The sequence below is a fragment of the Dreissena polymorpha genome, chromosome 11, assembly GCF_020536995.1.
Source record: "Dreissena polymorpha isolate Duluth1 chromosome 11, UMN_Dpol_1.0, whole genome shotgun sequence".
Taxonomy (NCBI): domain Eukaryota; kingdom Metazoa; phylum Mollusca; class Bivalvia; order Myida; family Dreissenidae; genus Dreissena; species Dreissena polymorpha.
Genome location: NC_068365.1, coordinates 37,975,427 through 37,996,877, shown reverse-complemented (window position 1 = coordinate 37,996,877; position 21,451 = coordinate 37,975,427). Strand labels below are relative to the sequence as shown.

Below are 21,451 nucleotides of genomic sequence, written 5' to 3'. Positions count from 1 at the left end.
TGAATACATTTTTGGAAATGAATTCACTTTTTATTTAAATAAGACGCGATGTCTTTCTGAACAGCGGCGTTAGCAGCACTAAACTGGACGCGTGTAACATATTTCTCCAATTTCTAAAGGAAATTGAAGAACTGGCTTCCGCCCGTGTTTTGCTCGCAGAACTGCCTTACGTCGTTGATGCATGTGGTCACACGTTGATTAGATATCATGTTCATTCATGTGTTGTCGGCCTCGTCGTCGGCTTTTGACGACATTATAAAATTAACATGCTACGCGCAGGCGACAAAGGTGTAATTATCGGCTTTTGACGCACAACGCGCAGACGACATAGGTGTTAAATTACGCTCAGTGTTTTGCAGTTATGACTTCGGATTAAAGATTGATAATAAGGTGCGAATTATAGTGTTGGGACCGACATAATCACTTCGAATTAACGATTTCTTCGGTTTAACGAAGTTCGGATTAACAATGAAATTTTACATTGAACAAAGAAGAACCACAATCGGGACCCGAAAAATCCTCGAAATAACGGTGACTTCGGATTATCGGTGTTTGAAATAACGGTGTTGAAGTGTATCTTTTTGGCATGACAAGCATATATTTTATGACTTGTGTAAGGTGGGTGTGCAAAACATTTTCACCAACGAGTGTCTCTACTTTGAAATGTCAACACTGGTGGAAAGGAAGTGGCTATGATGCTTGAAGTTTTGTTTCCTCTTTTTCCTGCATATATTTTATTCAAAAAGATGTTTGAACTTATTTTTATTTAAGAAACAATCGACGTGAAAGCGTTGGTTATTGCGGTAATAACCAACGGTGTGGAGTTCCGATGCGTAGTAATTAGACCATGAGGGTGTTGCCCGAAATTTATTGTTTGATTACGTCATTAAGTAGAGCTGACATCAAGTTTAGTTTCGTTATTGAATTCAGTTTAGCGTATTGCTGTTTAGCGTATTGCGGTTTACAGTTCAGCATTAGGCGATTAGCGGTTGAAATATTGAAAATTGCCGATCTAAAACATACAATATCATAACAAAACACTTGAAAAACGGAATTGAAATTACCGAAAGAAAAGTACATACACACACATTTCAACAATGTTTGAATAACATTATTCATAAAAGATAATAAACAAGCATTAGAAGTTTGTAATAATTTGCATTACACTTTTGACATTAATACCGCTCCACATAATACAGCCATATAAATAAAACTGCCCCGACTCTTGGCAGCCACGTTTTTCAGCAAACCGAAACCATTTGTGAATTCAGCCGATATATCATAAGAACATACGTTCTAACAAAGGTTAATGAAGATTATACCTTAAGAGTGTTAACTAGATTTTTCTTTATTCATATAAGGAACACTGTCCGCCACATTGCGGGTATGTCTTTTTAACAACCCGGAACCCTTTTAGAAATAAGCCGAGCTATCAGTAGAACAAATACTCTGACCAGGTTATATTAAGTTCGGATTATACGTGTGCTTCTAGAGTGTCAACAAGCTTTTGCTTTATTTTGACCTCGATACCTAATTTTGATCCTCGCGTAACCCAGTTTAAACTCAGCTAAGATATTTATATATTAATTGGACATATGTCATGCCAAGTTTCATGAACATCGGACAATAGGTATCGCCTTTAGAGTGAATGAAGACGACACACGTCGCACAGCGATTGTCGGACGCAAAGGCGATACCAAAAGCTCACTTTTAGCAGAAATGTACTCTGGTGACCTAAAACAAGCTTTATCAGGAGGCAATATACAAGATGCAGAAACAATAGGTTACTGCCAACAACTTAAAAAAGCATAGAAGTATATATATATATATAATATATATACATCTTGTGTATTTGTAGTTTTTATTGACGATGATGCTTCAGCTCGTCTAAGTTATCATTCCATGAAAACATTCTTTACAATGGCGACCTATGTAAAAGACCTAGCCAGTCCGATTGTGTTAGTAAATTTTTTTCAATCGGCATAGCTCGCTGATTATCATTAAGTTTTCTCGTAATTAAGAGCAAACAAGAGTTGTCGTTCGTTTTGGGACGGTATCGCACTATCGGGTAAAAAGGTAAACAAACAAAACGAAAATTCGTTCTGCACCTCAGATCGCTTAAATCGTAATATTTACTGTTCATTCCAATTCAAATTTACGTATACACTTATATATTCATTGATTTATATACTTATAATTCTAGTTTGTTGACACCCGTATCTAAATGCTGCCTTGCAACATAATTTCGCGACTCTTAACTTTTTATCAGTAAAAGTTTATAAACTCTTATAATAGCTGTTTGCTTATTAAACTGTGCCTGTTGCATTATTCAATTGGTACCCAACATTTTTTCCGTTGATATAAAGTTTTTCATTGATTCATAATCAGTAATAATGTTTGTTTGGTTTATAAATTGATTGATATTCTTCTGTCACACTTAACTATCAGTTTCTGAAAACATTTATTTTTACAGCAATTTTGATATCAGTTTATTGTAAATTTCTTGATTTTTCGATTAAGAAATTATGCTGTTTCGAACCGTTTCTGTTTTAAATATTTTCTGCGTGGGGGTGTTGTGATTGGTCATAGTTCAGTGTTGTGTTGTTTATTTTCAATGTCCACTGACCAAGTTAATAAACAGAGTTCTTCTTAAGATACAGCACTCCTTCGAGATCAAAGATTGTGTGCCCAAAATATTTAGTTGATCTATTTAGCAAGTGCCTTATTCGTCTGCTTGCTTTAAGATTCTGATTTCATGTCCAGGCATTTAATTTAATAGTAAGGTGGTTGTGTTTGACTGTTAATTATTTAATTATGTGAAATTAAATTGCTTGCATTATTTTTTATTAATAGTTAGGATGAGTGTATCCTAAAGTATTGTTTGTCATATATATACAGTTTAACTTGTTTTTTTGAAATAGATAATTGTTACTGTAGTGTCTTTTACATTGAAGAATTCATTACACTTTCCCCATTAATTTCAATTCTATCTGAGCTTTTATTTGTGTTGTAAATTGTAGCAAAAGAAGTCATTGCTTTTTATGATTATCATTTTCATTCAGAAATATGGTTTAAATGATGTCTGCACAGCAAAAGTAATCGGTGTCTAGATAATGTTCTTAAACTATAAACTAAACAAACAAAGGAAAAATAGCTTACATGTAGTAGAAAAAAATGTTTTAAAAAGGGAAAATTATCAAAATGAGCAATATCTCTATATCCCACAATTGTCTGCAAAAACCTCATAAAAAAGTTATTGCTTGATAATAAGTTAAAGGGGTCTTTACAAGTAAGCAACTGGTATGTTGTTCAATAAATCCTATATTGACTGTATTCAACAATCTTTAATAAATCAATATGCAAATTAGCACCCAAAGCACAGAGGTATGTTTAAAATTTAAAAAGTTACCATATGAATTTATGAATCACCTATTTTATGAGCTCTAAATAATGTAATTTAATGTATAATAAGACTTAAAGACAGTGTTGTTAAAGGGGAAATTATATGCTACTCTAAACTGTAATTGTTAATGAATGTAACATAGCTGGGTTAAATATGATAGATATATGTTCTTTAGAAAAAAACATGAAAATGACATTGCTAAAGAGATAAGTGTAAGGCGAAAGAAATTGTTATTCACTGGTTTACTCATTAATTGGTTTTAAAACATTATTTAATACTCGTAAAATGTTTGCAGAGAGTATTTTGACCAAACAAATCCCAGTGACAGGTCTATATTACCAACTAACATTAAGAAAATAGTAAAAAGCCCTTAATAAGAGAAACATACTTACAAAATATTGATTAAAAAATGTGACATTCCAATTTGTCATACCAAAATGGAACTTACAAATCTTTAATATTTACTTGAATTTATTTATATGAAATCTTGTTTAATCTAACTAAGGACATATAGATCAGATGGAACCAGTAATATTTGCATTAAAATGATGCAAGGAAGATCATTTGGAGGAGTCAAAATTGACACAATTGCAAAATGCTTGCATCAAAAGCAGGATTCTGCTTTGATTGAAAATTCTGGGCAATTACTATTCATATTAAATGTCAGAAAATTTATACAAATCCATAAATGAATGATATAAACATAGTGTAACTAGAGATTGAACAGTATATATTTTATTGAAATTTAGAAGCCCTACAAAGCATGGATTTGTAAATATCAGGAAACACAGGTTTGAAATATACGAAATACAATTAAAATAGATGAAAAAGTATGTGTCTGGTCCGTTTGTTATAATATTTACTGATTTCTCCCATAATGTAATAACAAATCATATCGCATCATATCGCATAATATAAATAGTTTTTATTTTACAAGTATTGTGTAAAAGTTCATATTACACAATGTAATTCAGCATGTACTAGCTACTTTTCTTATGTGCACCATTTTATTGATAAATGCTATACATTCTTATGTTCAAACTTAATTTAGTTTGTATGTTGTATAATCCTTGTAAATTAGAATTGCGCAATTATGTATGTAGTATATATATATATATATGTACCGTTCCAACCAAGAAGCTGTACGTGAAATGCATTGTATATAAAATGCAAAACTAATATATGAAATTCATATTGCTATATATGGTATGCTTGTATATAGGTAATGTTCTACAGAGAAAACACAATTTCGCACACATTAAAAAATACTTTCATTATCAAAATGCTGTAACCCTTAACCAAATGACAAATTTTAACTGTCCAAAATTTATGCGGGTGCAGATGGCAAAAGATATAAATGAGGTCATCCTCTGATACCTACTTATAACTCATTCTATATACTCCTCGTGCCATCAAAGATTGGAGACTATAAGGAATGAGTCCAATTTGGCTATTGCAATGGTTTGAATTGGTGTTTGTCCATAAAAATAATGATTTTAACAATAATTTATATTGACAAATTTCAAGAGTCTTCAAAACAAAATTGTCACAATGAAGTAGCATAAAATCCATTATGGTGATTATAACATAGATTTTTAATAATAGTAAAGTGAAAATTTCTCAGCTCCAACCGTGTATCGAACCCAAGTCTTCCGAATTGTAACCAGAAACTCTAACCGCGTTGCTTAACAGCTAGCTCAACAGAAAGGCTTTTGGAACTGGGAGTAACCTTATTTAACTACATTAGAAGATATTTTTACCACACTTTATTTCAGTCCTTTACTCATGTCAACATTGTTGACTGTTTATGTGGGTCGCTAGAAGTATATAATATTATCAAAACAACCGTTTACTTGCAGATTGGCATATCCACCTTCCAAACAAGATGTTTATTTGTAAAATAACAATTGTCTGTCCCTATTCATATTATAATTCATCATGATCTAAGACAGACAATGTTTTAAAGTTCTGGAGGGGCTGTACAAATTGACAAATGTTTTTTTCGTACCAACATTTTCGTAACCATATACAAAATTGTGATGATGTAAAAAAATTAAATTGATGCTTTTATATCCATCCTCTTCAAAGCATCGTCACATCAGTAGTGTCAGTACTTTGATTATATATTTGACCGCTTTAGGGAGATATAATACGATGCATGCAATTGTTTATGGAGTTTTTTTCCGTATACTTCCCGTACTAAATATACACGTATAACTTCACCAGCTGGGTTTTAATATATTGTATTTCAATGCTGTCACTAGCTATTATTTATTTTTGGTTAATTATTAGTATATCAATTTATATGAAAAAATAATGAAACGAAATCGAAAAATATTATAATTAACATTTTTAAAATGTTGAGAAGTAATAAAATACATCTGCAATGTATGACAGTGCTGTTAAAATCGTTTATTTTACACTGGTTGATTCTTGATGACATATAGCATTTAATTAATACGAAACTGGACTTTGGTATCAATGGCAAAATGATGACCATGGCTTTCGGCTTTGGTCCGCATACAATTTAGGACTGCCTGTATGGTCAAAATGGTGTCAAAAGGCCCTCAAAAAGTTTTTTTTTTAATTTAATGTTCTTTATCTTACACAGAGTGGCAACGGAAACGGACGGAGTGAAACTTCGGTCTTATTCAGTAATATTCAATGCAGTATTCCGGATAATATTGGTAATTATCAAACACGACATATATTGTTGCGGCCAAAACATTGTTGACGACGGCATCGTAATATCCTTTCTTGAAATCATCAGGGTCTATAGGTGGGGGACGCTTCAAATCAGCTTGCCCCAAGCAGACTTTTCCCGCCAGAACCTTTGCAACAAACATAAATTTGTTACCATTACAGTTAGTTGAACAAAAAAGATCCGCATATTTTGATGTCGTTCCGAATGAAGAGCCATGGCCATATAAGCACCCAACTCTTGATCCTGCTTGACGAAAGTCGAAGTTTTCATAAATGATTGTTTCTATTAAATCATGCCTGGTACCATGGTAAAGTTGAAGTTCATTGGCAGCACCCTGTCCGTATTTCTATTCCATCTCGAGTTTCTTTCTAGAACAATAAAAAGAAGACAATATTTAATAGTTGTATATTATTTGGTAAATTATGAATGGTGCTTTAAAGCCATGTTGCTTGGAAATTAATGTTTGACGTAATAAAAATCTGAATTAATCAATATGCAGATTTTAATGTTGACCAGTAATTGCGACCTCACCGTTAAAAGTAGGAATGCAAGTGGCGTGTATTATCAGTTAGCGTCAATATTAGATATTTGACCCGTGTGACCCTGACGATTCAGGCAGGAAAACTTGTACCTTGGCGTCTCGACATGTTGATAATTCGTGGGAAGTTACTTTTAATATTTTCAGATACTAATACAAAACTAAGTTACGGTCCAGTCAATATAAGAAACAAGCAAACAAACAAACGATGTATGAACAGACGGACGGACATACATGTGCAATGCTTAATTCCTTCAACTAAATAAAGGCATACAAATCGAGCATCAGATATTTTTAATGTTACGTTCCAATCTCAACCATTAGCAAAGAGGCAGGTTTTACACTCACTGCTTCACTAGAGCTTTGTGACTCTGAGCGATAGTGGGTAATTTACGAAGTTCACACACTTTTGATAACATATTCTCTTTTAAATTACTCGATAAATTTGGAACAAGTTTGCTCCAAAGATGTAAACAATTGTTTAACCCATTTATGCCTAGTGGATTCTCCCATCCTTTTATATTGGATCAATTTATTTCCAAAATTATGGAATGTCTAGTATATTTATTTCTATATTTAGAATATTTCTTACAGAAATTTCTTTAAGCAAACAGCACAGACCCAGATGAGACGCCGCATCATGCGGCGTCTCATCTGGGTCTACGCTGTTGGCCAAGGCCTTATTTCTAGACGCGAGACATAAATGGGTTAAGGTTAAAACACCAACACAGGACTTACATAATGATTCACATAAATACCATCTATGTGGGGCTATAACATTTAGGTCTTACAATTGATAGTATTCCCAGTGTAGTGCGTTTTGGAAACGGGTGATGGAAACGACCGTCACATGAGGCAAGGTTCTCAGAAAGTGCTTCTGAACTTCACTGTACTCCTGTCTTTCTTTCGAGTCCATCACATCCAGGGTAACCTTCAGCACGTAATGTATCTAGGAAAGAGAAAAAATGACAACTTATGTTTTGTTATCATCATGAAGGTATTGTCCTGTGGATTATATACCAGTTTGAAAAACAATTTGGCCTTAAAGCTCAGGTTATTTATGTTTGACTCGACTCGACAGCTGACAGAATTATATCGAGTGTATGGCTTTACGTTTACAATAGCAGGAATACGTGTGGCTAATTGATTATCATAAATACCTGCATTTTCTTCCAGTGTAAGGGCAAACGTATACCAGATAGCGACTGGGAAGGCTGGACCTGATGTTGTTGATGAAGCCTATACAAGTTTTCAGTAATTAAAATTAAAAAGAAGGCAATGGGTCTTAAGCCACTTAACTGAAACCCAAAACTGAAACCCAAACAAACTAAAATATTCTGAGAATATTAAGTTAAAATACATAAATAGGGTATTAAATATAAATATTATGATTGTATTTTCGAACTAGGCTGAGGTGCCGCTCGAACAAATGTTCTCTTCAAGTTCATGAAGATTTAAATTCAAATTTGACATCTTGATGTAAACAAGCTTTTTCTTTAATGTGTCCGAAATACCTAGTTTTTTTGTATATTACATAATGCAGTCTCAGCACGGCCGATATTTATTTTGATAATAGCTCTGACCAACGTACATTACGATTGAACTAAAATACAACTTCACTAGTGTTACAAGGTTTCACTAAGGCAACCTTGTTTTGTTTTAAAGCAGACCGGATTCGGACAAAGTTTAAAAGGGGCCGTGTTTTTTAACTAACTTGAACCATATTTAAACTCATCTGAGGTATCCTTTTAACATACTGTCTTCACAAGTTTTATGAAGACGGAAATATAAATGTTACTTCTAGAGTCTTAAAAAAGCGTTTTCTTTACTTTGACCTCACGTTAACCAGTTTCGAACTCGGCCACGATATGTTTGGGGCATTTTCTGACCAAGTTCCAAAAAGATCGGCAATTAATGTGGCCCGTACAGTTTGTTCAAGGCAAATCATGACGACGGACAAAAAAAGCGCACCATGAGCACGTTGTGCTCAGGTCAGTTAAAAAAGACCATTACGGAAATTTCAACTATATTGACTATGAACGGTCCTTCCAAAACGCATCATGCTAACTTTCAAACTGCGCATTGCAGATTCCTGGTTTGTCAAAGCTTGCATTTTGTTGACCAATGCCAAACAAACTATTGATCATGTCAATAAGACTAAACGAGCTAAAAAAATAAGTTATGCAGCAAATTGAGTAAAGATTATTATTGATCTCTATATTATTGGTATTATTAATCTCTATGAACATCTACTGCTAACGATGCTTACACATATGTTTATAGTTGCTATCGGTATGATCAATAAAAACAACATTCAAAATGTCATTGTAATCAACATCCGACAGAATCTTTTCTTTGTATAGTTTTGACTTATATAAAGATTGAAATTATCACCATTTGCTTTTAAATCCGCACTTACGGATATTACTATCTTGTTGCCGATACCAATGATTATGGCGATGACGAAAATAACAATGATAATAATGATGATGATGATGTTTTTGATGAACCATGATTAGTATGGCATTGGTGCCATGAACATGATGATGATAGCAGTGATGGTGCTAGTGATGACATGCTAACGATAATGATACACACTTTAAAGTTGAGGATGATGTTCATTATCATTTTGACGATTATTATGATAAAGAAGTTTAACGACTATGCTAAATAGGATGAATGTGAAAGTCATGGCGATGATATGATGATGGTGTTGGACATGGAAATTCACTAAAAATGAATTTATCTTTTGCCCTGACTATTGCCTCGTAATCAACAAATCATTAACTAGTGGAAATATGGTCATCAAAAAGACCCTCTTTGACCAATAATATGACTATGAATAGAACTATACCTAAATAAAATTGCATAATATTATTATTTCTACTTTATTGAGTATTATACAATGATTGTTATAGAACATGTTGTGAAACCACATTGAAAAGTAACAGGATCACTTTTCAAATTATAAATAAGTAATTGAGCGATACAGAAAAAAGAAAAGGAGTTTGTTGAAAACAGTAAATTAAATTGTATATTTAAACACTTGAAACACCAATTAGCAGTTACAGAAAAATGAAGAGCAAATCATAAATGTGATTTTAGGATGTGAATTCTTAAATTGATCACAAATTAGGACGCATCATGTAAGTTTGACAAGTTTGGGTGTAATCAAGCATTACACATTTTTGTCAGACTTTGTTATTCACAATTCAAAATTTGTATTTTACTTTGAAGTTATTTTCAACATCTAACGTCAACTGTTTCTATGTAAATACACACATTAATTTCAAAATAGTATAACTGTATTACATATTACATTTCAATTTGCATTCCAGTTTTATATCTCTTGTACCATCACATTTATCGACATTGTTTTAATAACAAATAACCCTGCACAGCATTCAGTGTTTGTTTTTAAATTATCAATTGTTTTTGTTTTTTGAATGAAAAAAAAAGAAAACAAACTAAACAATATACATAATACCTTTGGAGCTTCTCAATCTCGGCCTCCAGCCTGCTAATGGCATTTTCTATCGCCTTTGTCTCGTCAAACGACGACTTATTATTCTGCTCTTTGCTCTGTAACTCCTTAATTGTGGCCTGAATTTGCTCCATCTCAGCCTTTGCCTTTGTCTGTTCTTGGGATAACTTGAGTTCTCTTCGGACCTCTTCCAGTTCCTGCTGTTTGCTGTTGGATATTGTCTGCAGCTTAGCTTTCATTTTGGCGATCGAGGAGTCGCGTTCTTCCAAAACTCGCTGTGAGTCTTCTAGCTTTTGGATTAACTGAAGATTCGGAGCTTTTAATTTTAGGTTTTGTACCAAGAATATGTTCAATTAGTTACCTCAGTTGACGTCTGAGTTTAAACTCAGCTTAACATTGACACTGTAAGCTTAAATCTAAAATCTTATCCATATACTGAGTCGCCTATTCTAACTGAAACTCTAGTTTGAGTCAAACTCAAAGAGACATTTGTGAACACAAACTTCAGTATAATTAAAAAAACTCGTCTCAAAATTAAGAAAAACGACAACTCAAAGATGTGTCAGAAATAATGACTTAAACACCATCTTGTTACAAGCTTTATGGTTTTAATGTAGAGCAAATTCAGCGACGGCAAATACCTCTCTAACTTAATGGTCCATTTTAAGCTTCATGTGCGCATGCGCCGAGTTAAATTTTGAATCGCGAGATCACTCCCATATCGCGAGATTTGCAAAACTGGGAGCTAGATTTTTTATACATTTCTTTCGCAGACAGGTGATATTTATTGAGTATGAATCAGCTTAATGTCAGGTTTAATAGACGCTTGCAACATAATTGCGTCATTGGATATTGATCCAAATAAAAACCGTTAGTTGGATTCATTTGGAATTCATCCATCCAAAAAAGGTAATGGTAAACAACGCCGTTACTCTTACACTGATGAAGCTTGTCTTCATTAAAAACAGTGTTAACAAAACATGCACTAATTTGTTTAAGGTGTTTACATGGGTGGAAGGGACTATTGCTGTGTCGTTGGTTGTGTAAACAGACTATATAAATCGAAGCTGCCATTTCATTGTATTCTTAAAAATCCTGAACATCGCAAGAAACCTTGATTAAAGCATCCGGACGACAGTGCCATGGAACACACACATTTATTGTCACATAATATACTCGTATTTGTAGTGCACATTTAATGAAGGGTGTTCTATACTCCTTTGGACGTTGACTATGTGCCAACAGTTAATTTGCTAATGACTATATTATTGACCCCTGCGGTAGAACGAGCTAAAACAACCAGTCAGAAGTCAAAGTCATATAGTGATGCGGTGCAGAATGCAGTAAACCGGAAGAAAGCTTCAAACGAGTATTGTGCTCATAAAAACTGATCTTACGTGAGCCAGATATTGACGTTCTGCATATGGATGTAGATGTTGGGTTACCAGCAACACAAAGCCAGAGCGACTATGACATTGTTGTTTAGGGGCTAGCAACAAATGATGCATCGGTTAGTTGTTTGTTGTTAAATGAATGGTATTGTAGAAGTTATGTACATGTCCCACAAAAAACCTGTCCCACAGCACCCTGTCCGTCACAGGAATAGATGAAAGCTTTTGAAATGCTCCGTATGTATTAATCTTTTGAAAAACTAACTTTAAAAGAAGCTGTAGACTATAACTGTTTATTTGCTTTGTGAGATTGGATATGGTTTGATTTTCTATGTGTTCTGGTGAGGAGCTTCGCATAAATGAATTATGTATATATGGTTAATTGTAAACATATTTAAATGAAGCAATGAGATAAATATGCATTTTTTCTGTTTCAGGTACCCAAGTATGAAGACCATGCATACGCAAAAGCGAGTGTCCTATTCAGCCTCGGTTAGCTTCAACATCAACCAGCGTCCAAACCGAAGACCAGCCATACTGCCACGATGAACACATTTTTTAGGCACGTCATATAACAGAGACCTATGTCCAGACTTAAATGCAAATGTGATAAGACAGTTCAGATTGACTCTTTTGATGGTGATTTGTGTAAGAATTTGACTGAAATCAAACAGAAAAAAAAGAGAAATGAAGAAGAGAGTGTTCTCATCTTCAAATATGCTTCAATCCAATGACCAGGTCCAGTTTTACACTGAACTTCCAAAATTGTGTCTGCCTTACAGTCTTGCACAGCAGGGTTTCCAGGGTCACTTTGGAGTTTGTAGTCGCTTTCATCCTGAACACTTTATGGAAATTTGAGGCCGTGAGTCGGTATTGTCTCGCCTACTTCCTTCCTGCACTGTCAGACTGGCCAATGGTAAGGCGTTTCAGCTGCCGTATTTGTTCCGGCTTTAAGGAGAAGAACTCCTGTTTCATAGACTCACACTTGACACTAATGTCCATTACAGATGGAGAAAACATGGTTGTAGTGTATTCATCAATGAATTGTTCTCTGCGTGTTGGCACAATCTTACATGAAGCAGTGTCAGAAACAGTTTGATAATTAAGAAATTTACACCTTGAATTGCTTCTTTTCAATGCTTGTACCAGCTGATTCTTCCTAACCTGATCAACCTGCCATTCACAAATAATATTTTCCGAACATGCTTCTAGTTTCTTCATTTTACCTTTGTATCTTAAGTAAAATGGAGATCTTTGATAATGCGAGAATATTGAAGTCATCGTATCTTAAAAAATTATTTAAATGCATTTATCAATGTACGAGATACATACCATGTACAACTGTATTCTGAATACCTCAAATGGCATAATGTATAATATCTATTGGGCAATTAAGAATTAAAACCAAACATTAACTATCAACTAGCACCATCGTTTTCAGTTAAAATTAACATCATATATATGTCTATATAAATTAATCTGTTAAAATGCAGAGGTCTACAATTCCCAAATTAGCATTTTTTTCTGAATTCACGTTTTATTTGAACTTTCAATTGCATATTTTATAAAATCTGGAATTAAAATAACTATGTAAGCCTCATCGGAAAAAAATGTATGCATATGTATTTCAAAAAATCGAAGTACACTTATACAAATCTGTGTCTGGCGTCCAATAAACTGTACCATAGGAATTCAATGGCAATCGGCGTAAATTTAGCACATATTTTTTTTTAAACTATTATTTTAAAAACCCTCGACTGTCATATCAATTAACCAATAATCCTGGCACTCATTTCATATTTATTCATCAGACATAAAACAATAATGCTCGAAGGGCTAACACAACCACCTCTAAAAGTATTTACTTAAATACTTGTTTTCCATATATCTTCCAAAAATGCGTAAAATGAAGACATAATTACTTTCAATAAAGATCAAATAGGATCTTTTAGAACACATTGGCACAGCGTTTGAATTTAAATGATTATAATTGTACTATGTATGCACGTTTGTGCCTTGATCTATTTGTCGAACCTTATTTGATTATATTTATTTTCTGTCTCGTGTTTAAAAATATATGATTGTGACATTGCTTTTTCTTCTATTGTTAAGTTGACTGCTATTACCAAATGTGTGTAATTATATTATTTTTTGATTAAGGAATACAAATATACAAAAAGTATTAACTTAAATACTGCAGGTAAATGTGTGATGTTTATGCGGGGCAATGGTTAAATTGGGGAGTGTCTTTTGTGTACATTATAATGATGCAATAAGTTGTGTGTTGAAGCAATGATTTAATGCTGAACTTTTGAAATTTAAAGTTCATTTTCATACACTGAAAACAGTATAACATGATAGTGTAATTGTACAGAAAATATTTCTTTTTATAGTCTAACATCAGTTGATGAAATTAAACAATGTGTTTTCACAAAACAGTAAAATGTGTGCGATATATTGATAGTTATTTGCATATGATAAATATCTGCGGAAATCACTGAACTAACAGCAGATTTTGTACAAACTGTAAGGAAAGTGTGATTCATTGATTTAATAAATACACACCTCTGAGACAGCTTAGTTTCCAATGCATTATCATACTGCTCTTTTTCCTCAATCTGTAGCTGAAAAAAAGATCACATTCTTATATTACATTTACATTTTATAGAAAAAAAGATTCTCTGAATTATACAACCAACTATGAATTTTGATTGTTTTTATTATATTTAAAAATGAGACTGTTAAGCAAATGTGATGCATATATATATATATATATATATATATATATATATATATATATATATATATATATATATATATATATATTTATCTAAGCTATGTAAACATATACTGATCTTATATACATTATGTTACGTGTATCATATTTGTTCGTTGTATGTTTAGCTGTTTTACAATTTTTAATAATGAACACATTAAACATATATGTGGTTAATGTTTATTTATATTCCTTAAGTAGTGCAGAGTGTATGAGTTAAAGCAGAATACTCTTCCGCAGAAGATTCGAACCTGTTGCAGTAAACACATTATATGAAGAAACGTGTGTCTCGAAATTCGAATGACTTAAGTTATATTGTCGGTCCTATTGACATTAATTTATTGACTGTGTTTTAATATTGCACAAGGATTAAGAACGTTGAAGCCTGGCTAAGCTGTGCAATATGGACAAGCGTGGCTATATCACAACGATACCCCTGTAAAAAATCAGTTAAGGTGAAAATTAAATTGACTTAGATACACCATTAAATATTAATGAAGTTGAGACATGTTGTGTGTGCATGTCACTCATTTCTACATCCATTCTATATGATGCGAGTTTATGACTGTACGAATAGTATTTCATTAAAATTCTTAAATGCAAAATATAAACACAAAGATATTAATGTGCGTTATCACGGCTTAAGAACTTTTTCAACGTTCTATAATTATGTTATTTTTTGAGGGCACACATACCCCGAAACTGCTTACTAGATTATAAAATAACTCTGCCATGTTCTTCAAACTTACTCTTCAACCTTGCATCCTTTTAGATTTAAAGATGATTTGCAACCTGTAAAATGTCTGCGATATCTTTATAGTGGTTATCGGGCATGGTAAAATTTGTCTTGTATGAAATATTGTGTAAAAAAGAATTGAGTCATATATAAACGATTTTCATTTGGGTTACTTTGTATGCTTAAGTAAAATTATGATATGACACTTAAAAAACAACACAGAAAACTACTTTATTTTGAATCTTAAAAAAGATATTAAAATTTAGACACACCATATGTCATTTTTAAGATCTCATAAGTAAGGTTCTAATGGCAAATATATAATATGTCTTAGTAAACAGCTGTAATATTGCTCTTTACTAATATGATATAATGTTTTCAATTAGGTGCATTTCTCCCAAATTTTGCACTTGGGCCTGTTGATGTTTTGTTTTACAACGCGTATTACCTGTTCGCTGTTAGGTGGGATCATTTTTCAAATTTAAGTTTTGGTATACAATAATTAAAACGTGGTTAAAGTAGTAAGATATTCGTCATTTACACTAAAATTTAACAAAGTAAAACCCAAGCTGCATCAACAGGCTTACCATTTATAAAATCGCATAAGTATCCATTACTTGATCGAAATGACCTATGACCATACATTTAAACAAATAACATATCAAAGGACAAACACAGATACCAATACATAAATCCTTGAAAAAGGCCTTGGAACCACTTACACAAAGAATAGAGTTAGGGTTTTTAACTGGTCTAAATAATCCAAAACTAAACATGTTTTTCCAAATTAAAAAAAAAACACACTTAAGTGTGAATCAAAATTAAATTCACCTAATAACATCACATTTCAGATCAAACTGCACTAAAAGCGAACACAATATAATACGTGTCAATTTAATTCGAGTTTTAAAACTCAATGGTCATGTAAGTGTCAATCTATTCGGGCTGTAACATTCCAAAGCAAATCGAATGAAAACAAAAAATATACTAATCAACATCACGTTCTTAATTTTTAAAGATGTAGAAGAATTGATTAAAATTTTCACATTCTCAATTGTAACAAAGCAGTAACAGGATGAATACGTGATAGTGGCTGTTTAAGGCCAAATCACATAACCACATATCTTTGTTGAATATCTTTCTATTAAACTAAATTAACTGCTATTTTGATACATTGACTTACACAATAAATATGAATCTTTGTGTAAGAGAAGAGAAAGCAAAACACAAAACACTGGTAAGTATATTATGACGAAACGTGTATAAGCCATTTAAATTAGCTATTATCCCCATTTAAAATCAACAGTCACACAGATTGAGTTGTCTCATTTGTTTCATTTTAATGTGACCTTTATTGGTGATTTCGTGCCAAATTTGCATCTTCGAAAGAAATAGAGGTAGTTTGCCCACCTTCACTATACCGACCGCTTATCTTTGGACAATTAATCCTGTTTTACATCTGCTTCATAACTGGTCTCAATATAAAGCTTACAATTACTCATAAAGCTGTGCATCAATCAAATTAATTTCTGAATAACACTGTTTATGATTTGGTATTAATTAAAGGCCAATAACAAAGATTGATTACTATTCAATGCATCAATTTCGAGTTGTTCACGCCCTAGCTTGAAAATGAGAATTAATGGATACTGCTCTGGTATCAATAAGCAAACAGCACAATGTAACTTGAACAAGATTGCACAGATTATAAAATGTCAAACTCGTATTTTAAAACACCTGAAATATTAATGTTGTCAATGTATGTCCCCATGGATTGACAATGACAATTCAACAATGTAACCTTAATTAAGATAATGAACAGATGAAGAGAGAGTTTAAAACAAATTGGTCTAGCTTTTTAATAAATATAACAAAGTTCATATTAATGAAACTAATGCAAATTAATGCAATAATGAAATAAGGTTTAGTTTTTACAATGCTGCACTAAAAATCCATTAAGTGTTTGTTAAAAGGTTAAAAATAAACAATGTAACATAGTAAACAATTATATTTGCAAATGTTTTTGATGCTGCAAATTGCATCTTAGATTTCTGAAAATACAACACAACACAGCACAAATTACTCTTCAAAATGCAAAGAAAACATGAGTATTATATCATAATGAAGTAATTGAATAATAGTTCGTTTTTATTCAAGACTAGAACTTGTCAATATATATAATTATGTAAACCAAATACAACAATGTTGTGCAAGATCATAAGACTTCAAGGGCATGGTAAGTTTAAACTCTGGTCAGTTTCGACCATACGGGCATGATTCGAACAAATGCTGTAGAGGACCACAATGCCATGTGAAATTCCAAATATTTAATCTATCGATAAAGTGGTTTCAATTTAGTTTAAACCTTTTTATTTAAGCACGATTGCATCGAAAGCCTAAGGCTAAGTGGTTTAAGGGAAAACTAATGTTTGAGTTGTTGCTCCCCGCATGTCTTCAATAATCATGTGGTCCTAATGGTTAGGTAAGTTTTCTCTCCATGGTCATAACTTGAGAAAACTTTATAGAGGACAAATGTGGCTTCAGAAAATTAATTTTGCTAAGAGTTAAATACTCTATCAATAAGCATGGTTTTATAAGCATGGTGTTTGTGGAAAAAGTGTGAGAGAAGGCCTCTAGACAGACTGGGAAAGTGCAATTGACATATAGCTATACGTGTAAACTCGTGTCATTTGAATTGTCTGAAAACAATCTAGTTCAGGAGTTTTTCAAATAGGTTTTGTACACTTACACAATCAAAGCTATAATAGCACAGAAAGCATGCTTGAGAGATATAAACTTAAAACAAAGTTTGCATGAAAAAATAACTAGTTGTTGTTCATATCATTTACTCTAAAAATGTAAGTATTTTATATAAGACAAACCAACAATTACAATTAGAGCACACAATGTTATGGAAATATTGTGCAATTGTAGTAAACCACATATATGGGGATAAATTTAATGTAACACAGGCCGGACAGATTTGTCAACTCTTATAATAAAGGTTCTTATTCAATCATCTGTTTTGTTTTTACAAAATAAATTTTAAATTTTAAATTTTAAATTTTTAGGCATCATACACACATCTATACAAGAATAAGAGGCAATACTTTTGAATTTTGAAGATAAACCAAGAACAACATGTAAGAAATACAAGAAAGTATACTAAAACTATTTTGAGTTGTTTTACCACTAATTAAAAAAAATTAATTGCACATACACAAATAGACGTATTCATCTCTATTTACTACTGTCAGTTTTGTTTTTGTATAAATTATTAGGAGTATTAACGAATTTACGAAATTAAGAAATCACAAACATATACTATTGATTGACCGTTTGATTGTTCTGTTTAAAGAACGGATAGAGTACACGATTTATAACATCATAGTCTGTCAAGACACATCTTTTAAAAAGTAATCACGTATAGTTACAACACATTTTAATAATTTTACACGCTTAAAGTTATGATTAACAAATTGTTTTCTATATATGTGCGTATTCCAACTACTATAAATAAATTGTAATATATCCCTATCAAAGAAACAGTTTTTCGTTTATGCAAATTTCGATTTTTCGAAACCTCGTCTAAAATCAATTTACAAAATCCTAACGCGCAGGTTCTTTAAATTGAATCGACTGGTTATAATTCTTCAACTAGTTGAAGACCCACATTATGCTTGTGGTAAAAGTGCAAGTAAACTTAACGGTTGAAAATTCATGGCATATACTACACACTTGACAGGGCAACTATTTTGCAAGTTTTAACGTTTATCTGTTCCTCAAGTGGTTTGGCAATGTACAATTAATCTTATCACTCCAAGTTTCAAATGCTATTTTTAAATGATAAAACCGGCTATCATATACGTCACATCATCACATGGGCGATCGAATGTTCAACAATTACCTGACATGTATATTACGGTTAAATGTTAGGACGTCAACAGGCAGTTTGGGGTTATCAACCACCTTTATCTTGAACGTATATTAGGTCAGACTGTTAAAATGTTTATCTGACAGAGACGCAAATAACTACAATATAGGATTGTATTGATAAGCTAAGTAACACACTTATTATAAAGTCCTCCTTATGATGTGATTTTTCGCCCTTTCCATGGATTGTGATGCGTATGCCACCAGTAAACAATAAAGAGCCAGTTTATACAGATGTATGTTGATAAAATACTTTACTAGCTCGACAGTTAATGGTATAGTCATAGTTCTCCGAATTATCCATTTTTTATCGTCTGCGCCTATATGGTGCTCTGATTTAAGATTTGTGTGTAACAATAGCTGACCTAGAAAAGTTGCTACTACAGGATTTAAATGAAAACTTATCACATTACGGGTTTTATAAATGATGATAGTGATGATGATTATGATGATGAATATGATGATGATGATAATAATAATAATAATAAAATAAATTATAATAATGATGATGACGATGATGACGATGATGATACAAATGATGATGATGATGATGGTGATGGTGATGATGGTGATGGTGCTGCTGCTGCTGCTTATGAAGATGAGGGTGATGATGATGATGATGGAATGATTATGATAATGATGATGATGATGATAATGATGATGATGATGATGATGATGATGATGATGATGATGATGATGATGATGATGATGATGATGATGATGATAAGGATTATGATGATGATGATGATGATGATGATGATGATGATGATGATGATGATGATGATGATGATGATGACGACGACGATGATGATGATGATGATGATGCTGCTGCTGCTGTTGCTGATGATGATGATGCTGATGCTGATGATGATGATGCTGATTATGATGCTGATGATGATGCTGGTGATGATGCTGGTGATGATGCTGATGATGATGATGATGATGATGATGATGATGATGATGATGATGATGATGATGATGATGATGATGATGATGATGATGATGATGATGATGATGATGATGATGATGATGATGATGATGATGATGATGATGATCATGATGATCATGATGATCATGATGATCATGATGGTCATGATGATCATGATGATAGTTTCCCCAATAATTTGTAAATTCATTAAATTTTTCGGTTGAAAATTTAATAATTCCAAAAGTTTAAATATTTACCATGTCCAAAATTGAATTTCCGAAATGTTGATAATTACAATTTACTTCCGAATAAATTACACTAAATAGATAGATATACCATTTTTAATAACCAGTTATACCGAAACTTTATTAAAATTAAACATTTTATAAGCTGTGAACATGTAATTTTATTTACATACCAGACTGTTAACGTCCATGGTCCCTTGTTGTATGTGAAGATTTATGAAGAACATGTCCTTAAACAAACAGTGATATCATGGAGGTATCTCATCACAAACAATTTATCTTTCTCTGTCTATCATCGCTTCAGATAAACGGTATTGTTTTACTAAAACGATGCAAACTAGCATCTTATCAGTGTAGCAGACTTCTTTGCACACGTTTATATTATAAACTAACAACAATCATAGCTGGTTCATTTAATATGTTTGATGTAATAAATGGATCATTACTCTGTATACACTGTTTAGTTAAAAATGTCCATTAACTACTCTCTTTTACTGTTTTTCAAGTTTACTCCCTGTTTTTTTTATGTGACTAACTTTATGTATGGATCGTAAATATATTCTACTTAACACGCCTTGTATTGATCCGGTATTTTATATCATCATGTTTTATTGAAGTTACTTAGTTCCTTCACCACACATATTATTTATGTGAACTAAATATTATTTATAAAATGAAGCACATAAACAATACTATTTTTTTTTTTGCTTTTAAACGCAATGAATATGCTTACGTATTTTGAAATCCCCTTTTTCTACGTTATGCAGTGTTATAAAGCAATGGTTTATAATCAACGAAGAACGTCGAACTAATGAAGTAAAATGTTGTGAATAATAAAATCAAAATATTTAACCGGTCTAAGGGAAACAACTCAAAGTGCATATGTTTGCCAAATGTGAAATCTTACATGTAGTACGTTGTGACCAATACTTTGTATTCTTATCACTAATCGTGATGCTGACTTTCACACTAGCAAGTATTTTCCTTTCCTTGAATAATGTGTAATACAACACCAATAGTCTGTTTGACCTAAAACAGCTATATTACAAATAGTAATACATTCTTATGCAATGTTGTAAAGACCGAACATACATGCCCAATTATTGCTTGTAACGTCCATCATTTGATTTAAATTAATTTGTCACAAGTAATGCATGTGTCTTGCACATGAAATACAACCAACAACGGATATAAGACAAGTCTTAAAACCTTTATTCTGACTGCGTGCGACTTGGGCTTTGTTTATAGTAAGTTCAACTTACCTGAAAAGATTCCTCTTGAAAGTCTTGACTTGGAATCTATCCAAACCAAAG

The 21,451-nt window shown here is 32.4% G+C and overlaps 1 protein-coding gene across 3 annotated transcripts; it reads right to left on the bottom strand.

Moving 5' to 3' along the window:
• Positions 1-5,630: 5,630 nt before the first annotated feature.
• On the bottom strand, positions 5,631-20,460 carry LOC127851697 (uncharacterized). Of its 3 annotated transcripts, XM_052385547.1 has the most exons (6): positions 20,312-20,453; positions 14,086-14,144; positions 10,133-10,431; positions 7,806-7,884; positions 7,437-7,594; positions 5,631-6,475 (listed from the first exon to the last, which is right to left on the bottom strand). In XM_052385547.1, the coding sequence occupies exons 3-6, from the start codon at positions 10,366-10,368 to the stop codon at positions 6,454-6,456; spliced, it is 495 nt and encodes a 164-aa protein (XP_052241507.1). In that variant the 5' UTR covers positions 10,369-10,431; positions 14,086-14,144; positions 20,312-20,453; the 3' UTR covers positions 5,631-6,453. The 3 variants fall into 3 exon arrangements, with proteins under 3 accessions (XP_052241507.1, XP_052241508.1, XP_052241506.1); XM_052385548.1 differs by lacking the exon at positions 10,133-10,431 and having other exon boundaries at positions 20,312-20,460; XM_052385546.1 differs by lacking the exon at positions 14,086-14,144 and having other exon boundaries at positions 20,312-20,447.
• Between the last annotated feature and the right edge of the window lie 991 nt (positions 20,461-21,451).